General features: G+C 38.3%; 1 protein-coding gene across 12 annotated transcripts in view; it reads left to right on the forward strand.

Moving 5' to 3' along the window:
• CUL4A (cullin 4A) overlaps positions 1-17,365 on the forward strand; it is a 34,778-nt gene that overhangs the window by 966 nt on the left and 16,447 nt on the right. For 8 of the 12 annotated variants that reach the window (XR_014589318.1, XM_083854889.1, XM_083854888.1 and 5 more), the window contains exons 2-9: positions 631-746; positions 3,963-4,066; positions 6,140-6,209; positions 7,929-8,002; positions 9,404-9,566; positions 11,337-11,426; positions 11,862-11,944; positions 14,992-15,059. Coding sequence is in view for 11 of the 12 variants with exons in the window: in XM_083854889.1 (XP_083711015.1) it covers positions 631-746; positions 3,963-4,066; positions 6,140-6,209; positions 7,929-8,002; positions 9,404-9,566; positions 11,337-11,426; positions 11,862-11,944; positions 14,992-15,059 (768 nt within the window). In the remaining variant the exon portion in view is untranslated. The other 4 variants (XM_083854893.1, XM_083854896.1, XM_083854897.1 and 1 more) reach the window with 4 other exon arrangements.

Genomic DNA, 17,365 nt, shown 5'->3' on the forward strand with positions numbered 1-17,365 from the left:
GGCCGGGCCCTCTGTCCTGGCAGGTGCGCTCGGCCTGATCTTTGTTTACCGCGGCCGCTCCCCGCCCCTCGCTGGCGGCCGGGCCGTGTCGGGGCCAGGAGCGGCTGCCGCGGGCCGATAACGCCGCCGGCACCGTGCCCGTGTGAGGGTCCCGGGGACACGCGTGGGCCGATAACGCCGCCGGCACCGTGCCCGTGCGAGGGTCCCGGGGACACGCGTGGGCCGATAACGCCGCCGGCACCGTGCCCGTGTGAGGGTCCCGGGGACACGCGTGGGCCGATAACGCCGCCGGCACCGTGCCCGTGTGAGGGTCCCGGGGACACGCGTGGGGCTCCGTGCGCGGGGCCAGCGGCCCGGGGAGCGGGCACAAAGCCACCTTAGTGTCAGCGCTGATTAAAGCCAGGCGAGGGTGGTTGCCTCGCTAAAAGTAACACGGGCGTCAAACAGCAGCCGGAGGATGAAGCGCGTTGTGCAAAGGCTTGGGTGGAATTAGTGTCCCCTCCGAGTGTGCAGTTGCATGGCCAGGAGCGGAGTGGCCTGGCAGAACTTGATGGAGCAGCAGGGACAGGGACATTGCTGCGGGCCCCCGGTGGGTGGCCGTTTTTAAAATACCTGTGTCTTACCTCACAGAAAGACCCAAATTACCAGATAATTATACTCAGGACACCTGGCAGAAACTTCATGAAGCGGTGGGAGCAATACAGAGTAGCATTTCTATTAAATACAACCTTGAAGAGCTCTACCAGGTAAGCCACGTAAGATCTTGGTTTCATTTTTTTTGCAAATAAACTCTTTTGGCACACATTCAGCATAACGTATTTTGATTTGTTAAAAGCCGATTGAATACTTCGCTACATAGTCTGTTTCTAGTCAGTTTCTGTACATCAGTTCCTCGGAGAGCTGCCAGGATTTGGGCCCATGAAAAGGCAGTTTATGTTGGGAGGCACAGAAAGCTGTTCCTGGGCAGGGCTGAGATCTTGGTGTCTTCAGCACTCTGCCTACTCAACATGCTGAAAATGGGATGTCATTCTAACAGGGTTATGAAGTTATATATTTTATGATGATTTTTGTGTATTTTTGTACACTATGGTATCTTGTCAGTAGCAATGTTGAAATGTTTGATATTATTAGATTATAATATTACACTTTTATACCTTTTGGGGAATTAAAAGAATCTTGATTGAGCAGGCAACAAACTGTCATTTTCCCCACATTTCAGATTACTCTTGCATTTTCATAACAATCAGGATCTTAGTTTTTCTATTCAAGTGGTGAAAAAGCATTTCTGGAACTACTGGAGCAGGGTCTGGGGAGGGTGAAAGACAGACTTCTGAGCTATTTCGCTCTATTTTCTCCATTTATACGTGGTTTAGTTCTATGTTATTTTAGATGTGCTTTGGGGTATTTAACTGAAGTAGTAGCTTTTTAGAGTGGTCATGTTATAAAAAGTTACTGATGTGCTAAATTGTGCTACATAAGTTAGTTAGGAGTTTTCAGTGGGTGCAGATGTTTGATCTTCATGTTGATGTCCTTGCCAGGCCAGGATTGAAAACATTATTATGCACACCTAGAATTTTCTAAATGTTAGGCTGAGGTGCAAAGGGGAGACTGAGAGAGGAAAGGCCTGTAGTCTGGACTGGGTCCCTGTTCAAGAAAATCAGGATGGGTTTCAGAACTGACTATACTTGTCCCTTTAGTTAGGGAATGTATTATATGGGTCTAAAATGGCTGATTATGTAAATGTATATTGACTTAATATAATTATTTCCTTTAAATAGAATACTTGACTGTAATATATTTATCTACTAACGCTTGCAGACTTGCAGAGTTTGAATGACATAATGCATTTTATTGTTTTAAGATCAGCATTTTAAAACCCCTGCTTTTTCATATCTAGAAAAAAAAAAAAAACAGCCCACGGATGCTTTGAGTGTTACCTAACTTGTTTTCAGAGGCTCAGAAATGATATTAGAGTAATATGGCTATGAAATCACTAGGGTACGTGCTTGACTTTTGGCAGAAGAGGAGAGATATTTCAGATAAACTGTGAAGGGAGAACTGTACTTGCTGTTTCTCTTTTCCTGCTTATTTGTAAAAACTGTGCAAGGCTGGTTGAATAATACGTAACACAGCAAATCAGGAAGGTTTCTGCACAGTGGGTGGTGGTGCTCAGTGTGCCTGTGCATAGACAGGTACTTATTCTCCTGCCAGAGGAATAAAAGATGAGGTTCAGCATCCATTGGAAACCTGATCTGTATTTACAGATCATTTTAACTGCCTGTTGGCGAGCACCAAGTCATCCACAGGGGAAAATATCTCTGGGTGCCTCAGTTCTTACTATCAGGCCTTTTTGGTGGGGTTTTTTTGAGTCTTTATCTGATATTGTGGGGGGAAGTGAGACCTGCTAGAGTTCAGTGCACTCAGCAAGCTGGTGTACCAGCCGATAGTTGAACCTTCTGATTTATTTATTTAATTTGGCACAGTGGCTGGGAAGAAACTGAAGAACAATGATGAGGCTGTGTGGGAAGCCTGAAGGACACTCCTTTCCAGGCATTAGAGGCAGCATGGAATCAGGCATGGAGGTGCTTGGCAGAAATGTAGTCAGTGAGCAATGGGAGGGTGGTAGCCAATTTTTTGTGACTAAAATAGAAATGATGTCTGGGATTGGTGGTAGATTGCACAGATTTTGATAGAAGTAGCTTATACTTGATGGGATAGAGAAAGTGGGGCAGTACAAAGAACTACCAAATGAGGAATGAGTGATAAAAATAATGGAAAAAGAAAATTACCTTTGCAGTGAGGTCCTAAATAACCTGAAGTGGGGCAGCACTGCCATTCTGGAGGACATCGAACAGGACAGTGTATTAGGAAAGGAAAGACAGTAGAGCAGTGAAGGAAAAATTATGAGAGTCCTGATTGGATGTATATTTGGATGGGAGTGGCTATAGCACTTTCTGCAAAGTGATTGCCTGAATACTGTTGATTGCAGGTTATCATTTTACTTACCTTAAAACCCGATTAAAAAGGTATTATAGGCACTGTGTTATAATTTTGGTTGCATGCTTTAATGTTGTATCAAAATTGTGGAGGCTATTTTTATGTGCATTTAAATAAAATCAGATGAGGTATGTTAGAATCCTCTGGAGCAGAGGAAAACATTCTTGGGTCAGTTTTAGTTGCCCAGGTGACATAATGCTTTAAATCCTTGGTAGTGTTCTGTGCATTATTGCCTCATAAGGGCAGTTGATATTAATGTGGTGACCACCAGAACATTTGGTTTGGGGCAGAATTGGCCTCCTTAGTTAACTAAGAATAAATACTTAACTAGATCATATGAGTTCCCAATAAATCAGTTCAAGTCTTTATGTAATGGTTAATGTGGGCTTGGTTTTTGGGGTTTTGTCATTGTTTGGTTTTTTCATAATTTTTTTTCCTTCTCAGTTTGTGTCTTAGCATGAGTGTGTGCATCAGTGGAAATATTTGGGAAGATATAAGTTGTTAAAAAGACAGGAAAGTAGCTATACTCATTTACCATTTAGACAGACTGGGTAAAATGTCTACCTTAAAGTTATTAAGAAAGTAAAATATTTGGTATGATTGTGTTCCTGCTCCAAAAAAGTGCTTGTGTGCATACTGAAGGATGCACAAAATGGGCCTTCTGGAGGAGTTCTACTGCTGAGCAGTATTGAAGGAGGCAGAATTCTGGTAGTGTTTAACAGCACATCTGAAATATTACCCTGATTATGATGGTGGATTTTGTTTGTGACACAAAATTTAGTAGGATAAGAGGGAGACAAATTCACAAAGGACACCTGAAGTCTTAATTTTTCTACATAACTTTGTTTTGGTTTTGTACGCAGTTTGCAAATATAACACTAATTTTTTCTTTCGGTCTTAATTACACAAACACAAAAATTTAAGTTCCTTTTTTGTCTCATTCACAATCCATTTTTGGTTTTTAGGCTGTTGAAAATCTCTGTTCCTACAAAGTCTCTGCTACACTGTACAAACAGCTGCGACAAGTCTGTGAAGAACACGTGAAAGCACAAATCCTTCAGTTTAGAGAATATCCTTTTGTCATGCACAGAAGTGGTTAGAATGGTTAGTTTAAATAATTATTTCCTAAAACAAGACTTTGCAAAAATTGCACCAATAATTGTCAATATGTTAAAGAAGTTCTTTGCTTACATATTTTTAAATCAGTCATAGGCAATTATAGTCATGTGGGTGAATAATTTTTGTGTATTGATGTGTAAAATGCTAATAAGAATTTATTTGTCACTTTAATAGGGATGCAAATTTTACACTAAATCTAGAAAATGTTAAGAGCACTATGAGATTTCTCAGCAGGTATGAATATCTGTGGCTGGTGAGTATTTGTGATGCTTATGGCAGCAATAGCTTAAAAAAAATCAACATTATTGTGATTGTCAACATTAAAAGAATTTTCAAACATAGTGCACCTATTTGACCAAAAATAACAACTGGTCAACTGTGATGTATTATAGAGGTGTTCAACAAGGCTTCGTGCATCTTATGTGGACTTCGGGAAGTTCTTGGAAGAGAGCTCTAAGTTCAGGTGATCATTTTGCTGTCTTGGGATGCATGGAAGGATGAAGTTTTATGGTAAATTTCCCCATGGTTTACTGAAGTTACATTGCTGGACTTGTCTTCCGGCTGAATGGGTCACAGAAGTGCCTGTAGATCTCCTGTGGACACCTGGTTACCAGCCCTGTTTCCTGAATCCAGTCAAGCTTTGCATGCTGAGAAGGTGCTTTATGTCATAGGTGTCTTTGTGTAATAGCCACGGGGTTGCTGGAGCAGCAGATGAATAGTCTGTGTCCACCTTGCTGTCCCCATATTCCTGGAAAATGCTTTAGCCAGCAGATGATGGATGGAACGTGCCATATTGAACAGATATTGCAGCACTGTGTGGCTGCTGGCATTGTTTCCCAGCTCTCTATGGATTTTTTTAGCAGAAAACAATAGAATGAAGTAAAAAAGATAGGATAAAAAACAAGGGGCAGGGCCCAGAATGAATGCCCTTTCCAGGTGAATGCTTTAAATGTGCTTTGGATTGTGACTCAATTTCTTGGTTCACTGCTTTCCCCAGGTAGGTGCCTACACTCAGAATAATTTGGGGGTATTAATGGTATGTAGCACCAACGTATTTTTGGGCTGTGTGGTTTTGGTTTTATTTTTTGTAGGTGATTTGTTGGGTTTTTTGAGTCCCATTTATGGCATCTGGCTTCTACATAGCACAGTAGTACAGTAGTCTTTAACATACTTGGTCTTCGAGAACCAAATGTTACAGTCTTCTTTAAAGCAGTATACAACCATCTTTTGCATTCCTGCTTTTTCAGACTTTAGGTGATGTTATGAAAAAACGTTTTAAAACTAATGTTTTCAGACTTTGCTTTCACCTTGCCCTCTTGACAGGGTGATGGTGGATTGCAGAGTTGAAAATTTAATATTTTACAGGTGTATCACTTTGTGTCCCAAGGACATGAGATGAAATTAATCAGATTTGGCTAGAAAGAGTTGCAAATGATAATGTGCGGGAGAGGAAGGTAAAGCCTCATTAGATTTACTTGTGAGACACATGAGAATTTTATTATTTGTAAATAACAATTGGCTCTGTTGTGTAATGAAGAAGATTCTGTAGATTACTTAGGGTGACCTGGAGATGTATATGAAAAGAGTGGTATTTGGATTTGTTGAGGATTATTTAGAACTGTAACTGCTTTTAAGAGATTAGGGTCACTCCTGTTGTGCACAGTGTGGACTCATTAAATAAACAAAATAACCTCTCCATCCCTCTCACCTCAGTTGATGACAAATGTGTGTTTGACGCTGGTGGGATTTCTTGCTTAAATCTATATAAAGGTTACACAGTACAGCCACTAGATGGTATTACTGAAGAGCTGTGAGTGTTATTCCTTGAAAAACACAGGGAGGCCTTTTGGAGAACTGCCAGCCACTGTGCTGGGCAGCTCTGCAATTAACAGTTTATCCCTGGCAGGCACAGTAACATTGGAATATCCATGGAGCAGCTTTGCCTAATGGCTGGCAAAGATCATCTTTAGAATCTGGCCTCTAAAGATACTGGCAAACTAGTTTTCCTTAATGGGTGCTGTACAGATTCTCTGGATAGTCTTTTATTTTTAAAGAAGATAAACAAATGCTGGCAAGATCATTGCAGACAAATGGTAAGTTGAATGTTTGTTCAGAGTACATATCCTCGAGGTGTGAAATCTGGCTAAAATGAGTTTGTCATAGTTTTAGCTTGAGACTGCACTGCATCTCCTCCTAAGTTTTAGCATTGCTTTTCACTTTTCCCTTTGCTGGCTGGGGGAACTTCCGTTGTGGAAGTGTAGGTTCTCTTAACTCTGACTTTCATAGGCTCATAAAAGGTTTGAACATCACTCAGAAGTATATTGACATCTTTTTTTCTTTGGGTGGAAGGAAAAACTAACCAAGAAATGGTGAAGCCATTGGCTGTTCATAATTTTAAGTAATTGGAGAATCTTTTAGATATCTAAAAGAACTAGGTTAACTTGTGACCTTTTTTCAAAGCAGAGGTGATTATCCTGACTATAGAGCTAAGAAACAGAAAGGATAAAACAACTTGCTTTCTATCTGCCTTTTCTTGTCTTCTACCTCCACAATGATTTATGGACAGAAAAAAGTCCTCTCTCTGAAATACTCTATGAAAACTGTGCCTTTAAGAAGGTGTCATTATGATTCCAAACCAACATTTTACAATGAGTTTTTGCTGCATTGTCACTTAGCTTTGGCTGCAGATGCCCCATATGGTTGAATTTCTATTTTCGTTCCTCAAATCCACTGTTCTTTCCTCTCCTGTGAGGTTTGGGCAGAGGTATGTGATTTTTATCTGAATTAAAAATGGAAGGTGTTAGAGAAACTATTTGAATTCAGCAGTCTGATGAAAACAGAGTTCAAGATTCTGCCTTGAAGACATAGTGTGAACCTGTGTTTTCATAAGAGGGCTTTTGCTGTGAACAGTGTTTGCTTTAATTACTTCTAAGCGTTCTTTTTTTTTTCTTCCTTAAAGTAGCAACCTGTAGCAAGTGGCTTTCTTGCCCATGTGCTGGGTTTGCACTTGTGCTATTTAAGAAAAAAATAAAACATAAACCTCACTGCTGTTTTACTTTAATATGCTTGGCCAGAAGCTGTGTCAGCTTGAGAATTGCTTCAGAGGCAATGCAATCTTTTAGGGAAGGAGTAGGTGGACAGCTGGGAATAGAAATCTCTGTCTGGCCCGGGGGTAAGTTACTGACATCCGGAGTAACGCTAATGCTAAACTGGGAGTTGGGCAGCCTTCTTATGGGCAAAGTTAAAAATGGATTTTAAATGTAGAAGTCTAGTAAGCTACAAAACCACCTCCTCCTCCCACTGTATGAATTTAAAAAAGAGAGAATATGTTTTCATACCCTCTTTCTACTGTTGGATTAAATGTATCTCTATTTTTCTTATGAGTTTTGGCAGGTAACTTTTATTATGAAAAGATCGGTTGCACAGCTTATTACTGTCTCAGCTTAAGCTGTTGTTTCGTTTTTTTTAATTGGAAAGCAAAAAGCATGGCAGCGTGCTATTTCAGAGTGTTTATTGACTGTATTGGAGGTACTGTTTGAATAGCTTATGTTTATCAGTAATATAAAACTCCTAACAGGCTAATAAAACTGTTTAGTTAATGGCTATGGATTTGAAAACTGTCTTGGATGAACTTGGGAATACTACTAAGTGATAATATTGACATCAATAAATTGCACACACATAGCTGTACAAGTCACCATAAAAATTTAAAATACCTACTTAAATGAGTGATGTAGATTTTCAGAAGTTGTTTTATAATTTAAAATATCACATGGAGGTGAAGAGAAAAATATTTTCTTTCTATATTTCAGATCATGATCAGAAGCATTTTCTTATTTCTGGATCGTACATATGTGCTTCAGAATTCAGTGCTTCCTTCTATATGGTAGGTATCCATGTAAGTATTCCTATAGTCTTTAGAGTGTTCACATACTATTACATTTGCAAAGATTGAAAATAAATCTTCCCCATTATATTTGAGATATATAATAGATCTCTAAAATTTTGTGTCAGTTTATGGAAATGCATGTGTCAGTGTATGTATGTATCATGTCCTCTTTCCTCAGGAATAATCACTGTCAAGTGGGGGTAAAAGAAGAAAGTCTGTGAACATGGGCTTAAAAACTAAGGCATATGTGTAGCTGCAGTTGTCAGAGCCTGGGTGAGGCTGGGTTTGTGGGAGCCTCCTCGTGACTGCTGCCTCTCACCTTAGCACTGGCCTAGCATTACTGTAGGTGCTCTTGGTTTTGACAAAATTCCACATTCAGCTTCCTGCTCTGTTTTTTTTTAAGTACATCAGGTACAGTGACAAAGTGCAGATTATCTTTCCAGCTCTCATGACTTCATGATGCTTTTGTACCTTCAGCCCCCATCTTTTGGCATTTTCCTTTAAAACATGCCCCCTGAGGGACATTTTACATCATTGCCCGAGCAAACAAACCCAAGCTTTGCCAAAAATTTCTGGTACTGTTACTACTTTATCCAAAGTGTTCCCACCCAAAAAAAAGAAAAAAAAAGTAAATAAAGTACTGAAGTAAGAGCATGTCTTTTCCCTGCCTGGCTGGCTGCTGTGCTCTTGGAGTTCCTCAGACTGTGTGAGGAGCCTGGCATCTTTTTTTCGGCCTCTTGCTTGTCCAGTGAATGTCTTTTGTTCTCAGCTTCAGCAGTTTTCCTCCAACTCTCTCTGTTAGGCTTCCTTTTACTAAACATTGTTGATGAGGTCTGTTCATGCTTTGTCTTATTTTTCTTCCACTGGGAAAATTCCTTTTATTGAAATCCTGATGCATGTGAAGAAATCAGAGGTAACAAGTTCTAAGATTGTTCCATTTTCAATATTTAACAATTAGCTGCTTCATGGCATAGAGACACCATTCCTCATCACTTAGAATGAATCAAGAATCTGATAGAGGTGATAAGATCCTAAAGGTACAAAGAATTCATACGTTCGAACAAAACTTAAAATTACACATAAAATGTCTGATCCATGGAATCTTAGCTTAAGGTATATGATCAGTTTTTTTTTTAATAATGAGAGAAACTTACTGTCTATTATGTGAAAGTTGGACAGGCTGGTAACAGTTCTCCACTGAAGTGTATACCTCTGGTAGCCTGTGATCTGGTATTTTTAGGATAATTCTTGTTACGGTTTTGTTAGAGGATAGTCTCAGAGTATAGACACCATTGATCTTTTTCTGCATAATATATATACACACTGTATGTATTTTAAACATAATGTATGATTTTTCAAAAGAATCAGCAGTGTGACTAATTTTCAATATTCACGTAGGGATATGGGGCTAGAATTATTTAGAACCCATATCATTAGTGACAAGCAAGTTCAAACCAAGACCATTGATGGAATTCTCCTGCTGATTGAACGAGAGCGAAATGGTGAAGCTGTGGACAGGAGTTTGCTGCGGAGTTTGTTGAGCATGCTCTCGGATTTGCAGGTGAGTATAGCCAAATTTACTAGTAACAGCTTTGTTTAGGAACACAGTGTGGACTGGCTATGTCGTGTTTTGTACAGAAATTATTCTGTTCATCTGGTAAATGTGTGTAAGATCTAGCTATTACATTGGTATGATTGCCTCTTTACCCCATGTGCGATCATGTACTGTTTTTAAATGAGACCTCTTTGCCTGTTTTCCTTAGCAGAGGTAATGGCCTCAGATCTTAATAGATTTACAGGTCTTTTAGTATGTGCAGTATTGTCTGTCTGAATCTCTCATTGTCTCATCCTAGTGCCAGTTAACTGTAGGAACATAAAAATCCCCCTCTTTCACTGTAAAAACATGTCACTTTTTGGAATCCAGATCTTGGGTCTGTTTCACAAAAGCATAACTACTGGCAACTTCTTAGAAATGCTGGAGATAGAATGGGATGCCACGTTAAAGTCAAGGTTTTCAGGTAGATCATGTCAAGCTGCAACTTACTGGAACTTTCCATGGGCAGAGATAAGTAAGCAAGGAGACTGAGGAATGCTGTGCTTCTGGCTTCCACACAGGTTGTCCTTGAGTTAAAGTTCCAGCTTTGTGTGATATGCAATGAAACTTTGGAGCTATCCTTCATTCCTAAAACCTGGTGAGTTTGCTCCATTTTAAAGCAGCAATACAGCATTACAAAGCTGGCTGAAGGTTCGAAAGAGTTTGAAGAGGCAGACTGCATTAAAGAGTCCTTTCTGGTTAGGCAGCTTACCTGTTTTTCTGCCTTTCATGTTAATCCTCTTGACTTTAATCTGTAGCTTCCTGTATCAGCCCAGAAAAACTAGTCTGTTTGAGAGAGAAGCCATTGAAAAAAAAAAACCTAAGCTTTTGAAAGTCATAGAATAATAAAATGATTTGGGTTGGAAGGGGCCTTAAAGATCATCTAGCTCCAACCCCCCTGCATTGGGCAGGGAACCTTCAACTAGGAGTCCTTAAGAGACAAAAAGTGGTCAGAATGTAACGAGTTTTACAGCTGTTACACGTTTTGAAAGAAATATTTTCTTTTATTCTTCCATCACACTCAAGGAATTTCCTCATTTTCTTTTCACTGTACCTCCGTTTCCATATTAGTCCCTAGTTCTTCAGGCTGTTACAACTTTTTCTGTATGTGGTTGTCCTCTCTGACTTATTTCCGTTCTATAATAAACTTAGTCATTATGCAGAAGCTTTTTAATGTCTCTGATTGATACTGGTGCCCTTTTTTTACAAACCTTATCTGTTCCCTGTAGAAAAAGTTCACCTTATTTGATACAATTAATTTTTCCTGGGCTACTGAGAGAAACCTGGCAGATCTTGAAACCTGAAGATGTATTGCTGAGCATATTAATAAGTTTACTGAAGAGAACTACCTGTTTTGTGCCAATGTTTCACTAGTTGGAAGGGGTTTTTTGCCACAAAAATGTCAGTAGGGTTTAGATCTTGGGTGGATTGGATGTCATTGCTGTGCCATGATGTTCGGTACTGGTGTTCGGCTGTGTGCCTTAAACAGAAGCCTGTTATTTTAGACTGTTCAAGTAGAGGTGACTGAAACAAGCCATTGCTGCTCTGGAAAGTCACTTCTGATCTCAGTCTTCTTGAAAACAGTGGGCAAACAGAGAATTTGTTAATGTAATGTTACATTGACATTTCCCACAGCTGTGTACATCCTTAAAATTTTACTTGCCCTCTTATGCCTGACAAAATATGCTACTGTTACTGTGAGCTTAATATAAGTAACTAAATTGATTTCTTGAGCAGGTTTACAAGGAATCATTTGAACAGAGGTTTCTGGAAGAGACAAATTGTTTATATGCTGCAGAAGGCCAAAGATTAATGCAGGAAAGAGAGGTAGGTGCATGTGGTAGGTGATTGCTTTTATGTTAATTTTATCAATTACATGATTACATGAGAACTGGTAGTGCCATGGTATATTGATGTCCAGTGAAATTTACTGGCACACAGGTATTCATGTGTTTTGATATGGACCATGGTATTGTATCAACAGGGAGAGCAGACCCTAGGTTGTCGTGGAACTTGATAGATAAAATTGTCATAACCCAGTGACATTTTTTAGCTAAAGCCACAGTACCAACTATAATATGTTTAGTATGAAATAACATTGATTAATAAAAATATAGATTATGTAGTACATAACAACGTTCTGGTGGAATAGTCCTTTCCAGTTCATGTTCTCTTTGAAAATGTTAGTTTAATTGTCATGGAACAAGATTAGATGCCTTTCATACCTTTACAATTGAACTGGTCATTCTCTTGTTTTGTTAGGTCCCAGAGTATCTTCACCATGTTAATAAACGTTTGGAAGAAGAAGGAGACAGAGTAATAACATACTTAGATCACAGCACACAGTGAGTACAAATTTCATCATTTTTACTGTAAGTCAAGCATTCTTCATAAAGTAGTATGATTATCTATGGTTGTTGAGACACTGAGATAATTTCTTCATTATCTTAGTTATTATCTTGTTAAGAGTGCTTGTGAAATAGCTGTTTTTTTAAAGATTTCATTTTTATCAAAAGTTACTTCTTTAAAATAAAAATATATTTTCAGTAAGAAAGAAATTTGTTCAGAAATACTAATTCTATATACTATATAATTCTAAATACTAATTCTATATACTGCAGTTTAAAAAAAATGTATAAGAATTCAAATTTCCATTATCAAAATAGCAGTTGATTTTAGCCATTGATGTACTGATAACATCTTTAACCACAAATCCCTTGAGGGAAGGAAAGACTCATTAGAAAAAAACCCAACCAAACAAGCAAAACCACAAACAAACAAAACCTGCAAAAACCCAGAAAGGCGGAGGACATGAGTATAATTTATAAACAGTCCAAGGTATGAGCTTAACAGTATATCAGCTGCTGTCACTGTACTGTGAGATAGCTTGTCCTGTTTTCAACTGGGTTTTAAGTAATAGTTTGTTTTGTTGGATTAACACATTCCTACAGGAACTGACATGCTACATAAATCCAAATATAATTTGTCCTGTAATAAGCTATTGCTTTTTTCTTTTAGTTAAGAATGTGATGTTAAATTTTTTGGATTTTTGTCTTCTAGGAGATTTATTGGCATTTCATCCTTCAGTCAAAAGGATGACTGAATAAAATTATTTTTAACTTACTATTTTCTTCAGATTTTTTATATAGATATGTATGTGTGTTGTGTGTCATGGACATACTTGAACTTGGATCTTCATGTAAATGCTGATTGCAGGGTGACTGGCTTTTTCTGGTGAAATCACTCATATTGAAATATGTGGAACTATTTCTGTTTATAAAGTTACAGCAAATACATGTATTTATTTACTGTTTAGGTTAAAAACTAGATTGATACCATTACATTTTCAATCTAGATAGACATTAAGTACTTGCATTGAATCTTACCTTTAGTTAAATGTTTAGAAACCTACTTTTAGAAGCGTTCACAGTAATTTCCTTCCCTTGCATTAACAAATGACTGTTCTTAAAATTAGAGCACTTGAGTTTTCCTGGGGTCATAACTGTTTCTCTGGTGTGCATGAAAACAGCAGAAAAGGTGAAATTTAGTTAAAACTGGCTTGATCTTGAGATGGAAGTGATACTTCTAGGACAAAAGCATTGTGGGAAACACCATTCCAAATACTTCAAACAACACCTGAGAAACGTGTCGTTGCAGCCCATGGAGGGATTCTTTCAGCCCAGCAGTACATGCTGTTCTGGACAGCTGACCAGATTAAGCATGTCTCCTTGTCAGTCAGTAGATGGCCAAGGTACATGGCTTTGTGCTCATATTGAAGGTACCTTCTGGCTCCTTCCTTAGTCAAGATAAATACTCATTTTGTTTGCTTGCCAGGACATAGTGCTTTGCCTCTTGGCCTCAAGCAGACAAATTGTCCCTTTTCCTGTACTCAGAACAGGTCTTCCAGGGCAAGGGATGATGTTTAATACCACCCTGACTCCTGCCCTTGGAAAGAGCCGGCAGCTGCAGATAGCAGTAGTTGGAAATGGCAGGGCATATGGAAAGTACCATGAAATTGGCCGTGTGAGTTAAAAACAAAGGTCTGTCTAAACAATATTTCATGTTCACTTAATGACCATTGAAGGGAACAAATAGGGGAAGTGTATGTAGTGCCCTGATACTCTCCTGGTGTCTGCCTGTTTTCAGTTCAGTGTATGTTCTGAACCTGCTGTGGTTTGTGTCTTTGTATCTCTGAAGTAATTGCAGTCCTTCATGAGGACTAACATCAGCTTTTCTGTCTGTGCCAGTCTTTGGCAAAGCATTCCACAGGTGATGAAGTGCACAGCCACGAGGTGATGAAGTGCCTCCTTTTAAGTCTGGTACCCAATAGCATTGCTGATGACCCCAGTTCATGCATTGAAAACAAAAAAAGTGATCAGTCATTCCCTTCATCCCTTTCCTGCCTGTTAATGGTATCCTTAAGTCGTCTCCTTCCCAGAAGGAAGTCTTGACATATGTGCAGTTATCTCTTGTAGTTACAGCTGCATATTTTGATCATCCTTGTTTCCTCCTCTGAACCTTTCCAAATGAAGGACCCAAACTGGTGTGTTGTATGGAAGGTCAGGCATGTCACTGATGGGCTGTTTAAGGAAAGAGAGTGTTTTAGCAAAGGTACACTTCCATTTTACCAAAAGTGTATCCTCCTACAGGAAATGTTTCCATCAATCCAAGTTGAGCACATCTCTTCTAGGAAATCTCAAGGTTCTGAGAACCAGTTTTATAAAACTTAACTCATAAAGAAATGGTTGGTCGTATGTTGTTCCATTTTAAGCAAGGTACAAGTTTAAACATTGGAATTAATCATGCCTTTGCACTTCAGGCATTTATTGTATCTTTTAGGTGATGAAAGTAAGGGAAAACTTCCCATTATTTTTCAATCCTGACTAAAATGAATGTATAAACATGAAAAGTAGAGGATATTCAAGGACAAATTAAGTTTTTGCAAATTCGTCTTGTGGCTCTAACTCAGTTAATGCTTGTGTACATACATAATGCAATTAGCTGAAAATTTTACAGCTTGCTGATTCTTGAACATAACTAGTGTGTATTGTTTTGGTTTGAAGTTCAAACCCTTGGAGGTTTTTGCTTTGTTTGCTTGTTTGTTTCCAGAATTCAATATGACTTCTTTCTAGTTATGCTTTTGTATTGACTTTTGCAATGTGTCTCACTTCTACTGTATAAGGAATTTTGTTTTACCAGTTTGGTTTTTTTTACTTTTTAATTACATACGTAGTTTCTTATATCGCCTGATGGTTTTTGTCTTAATTTGTAACCTCTAAGTACAAAATTGTTGGGGTTTTTTTGCATTATCATGTAAGTTATGCACAAATACATTGTGACAGAAGGCAACTCCTTTATACTCTAATGCTTCTGTTTTTCTTGCCTAATTCAGGAAACCACTGATTGCTTGTGTGGAGAAGCAGCTACTAGGAGAACACTTATCAGCTATTTTGCAAAAAGGTATTTTTAAAAATTTAATCTAATCTTTGATTATTAATGAATTCTCATACTATGCAATAACTTTAAATTCCACAGCTTTTACTTTAGGAGGTATATTAGCTGTGGGAAAAACTTCCACAGACACAGAAGGCAAATCCTGTGATTGTTACCCTCACTGTGACAAGTAAATGGTATATTTGGAAAGAAATGTCTAAAATCTAATTCCATATTTGTAAAGGTTGCTAAGCCTCTAAATCTCCTTTGACTTGCAGCAGTTGGCTTAGGAATTAAACCTTTGGAACTGCTTCTTTCCTAGAATTACATAAACTTCTAAATGAGAGCTGCAGTTACTGTTGTAGCTTTTTTGTGATAATCACACAGCTCAAGTGCAATGGTTTCACATATTCTTGTGATTGTGTAGTTGAATTGTGAGGTACTGGAACTGGCAGTGTTTGAGGCAATGAACTCTCTCATACGCCTTTGTCCGTACTTCACCTTTTGTCTGGCAATTTCAGGTAAGAACTGCAGCCTTCCTAGGAAGTCCTTATTCAGACATTAGAGTGTTCAAATTGCCATTTCTTTGTTCCTCTTACATTTTAATCTCTTTTTCTCTGAATTTCTGGGTTTGTTCAGTATTCCCTGATCTTTTAATATTTTAAATGATCTTTTTCTTTGTTTTCTTGCAGTAGCCATATTTTAGGTTTTAGATCTTCTACCAAATTATCCTTACATCTGTTTTCTTTTATATTGTAAAACAGATGTCCCTGCTAGTGTGGTATCTTCAAGCTCCATCACATCCATGTTTAAATTAACACTTTCATGTTGTACATACCATTTGTGTCTGTCTCTTTTAAAGATGACTTATGCTCAGCTTTCTCTCAACTACCCTGGGAGTAGGTAGTTTCACTATTTTCAGTACATTTATAGAAATAAGCTTGGTCACTTCAACTTAGCTATTCTTAAACTTATAAACAGAAGGTAAGAATTATTGTCTTTTGCTGATATATATCAATTTTGCTTGCTCTTTAATTCAAGTATGATTAAGTTACTTTTCCAGTGATATGTTTTTATCAAGTGGCTTAAACAAGAAGTATGTGGTCTTGTTTTAAACTGAACTTTTTCTTGGTTTATAATGTATATGAGCCATCCATCTAAATATGGAGAGATTTCTACATTTTTCTAGCTTTCTGGTTACTGTGCTTCAGGACTTGAGTATATATCAGAGGACTTTGCTTCATGTCCTTTTTGTCTGTCAAATGTATAACTAAATATTTTTTCAGTGACACAACTCATGTTAGAGAAGCAGGGAAGGCTATATTTTTTTGATCTAGGTTATAATAAAGCAGATATGGTATTGGTGTCTTTAAATGAAGAGGAGGTAATGCTTGAATGGGATGGGCATTTTTTAATTAATAGAGCTGGGGTTATTCAGCATGGAAAAGAAGGGTCCTAGGAGACCTCACAGTGACCTTCCAGTACTAAAAGAGGGCTTATAAAAAAGAGGGGGCAGATAGTGATAGGTCAAGGGGGAATAGTTTTAACTAAAAAATGAGAGATCTAAGATGAGATCTTAGGAGGAAATTCTCTACTATGAGGGTGGTGAGTCAATGGAACATCTTGCCCAGACAAGCTGTGGATGCCCCATCCCTGGAAGTGCTCAAGGCCAGGCTGGAAGGAGATGTGAGCAGCCTGGTCTGGTGGAAGGTGTCCCTGCTCACAGCTGGGGATTAGAACAAGGTGATCTTTAAGATCCCTTCCAATCCAAGCATTTCTATGATCCTTTGATTCCCAGGATTTTAATTCCATGTTCAATGAAAAGAGAGCACTGAAACCCTGTATTTGAGACTGTGTAGTCTGTTATCTTATATTTAAAGTATGCCTAATCTTCTGATATCTCAGAAGTTTAGGAAATATCAAAATAGCAGACAAAGGTTAACCTAACATCGTTCTTGAACATTGCTTGCCTTTCTGAACATGCATGAAAGTTACAATATACAGTGAAAGTATTTTAAGCTGAAGAATTTGTAGAATATGGGATAATTTGGTAGTGATTTGGAAAGCAATGTTTCATAGCATTTAAAAGTTATCACTAATCAAATATATTTGAAGTAGGACAGTTGTACACTGTCAGCTACACTGATGGTGTGAATTGTGAACCTGTGTAAAATTAAGCTTTTTGTTTTTAAAAAAATGTCATCAATCTTTGATGCTATGCTCTGGTATTACTAAAGTCTCTGTAACTGACACCAGACACCCAGATTGCACTGGGACTACATCTGTCATACTCTCAAATGGAAAAATGTGTATGAAGTTATTTGCTTGTTACA

Source organism: Zosterops lateralis (genome assembly GCF_965231275.1).
Source record: "Zosterops lateralis genome assembly, chromosome: 2".
NCBI lineage: Eukaryota > Metazoa > Chordata > Aves > Passeriformes > Zosteropidae > Zosterops > Zosterops lateralis.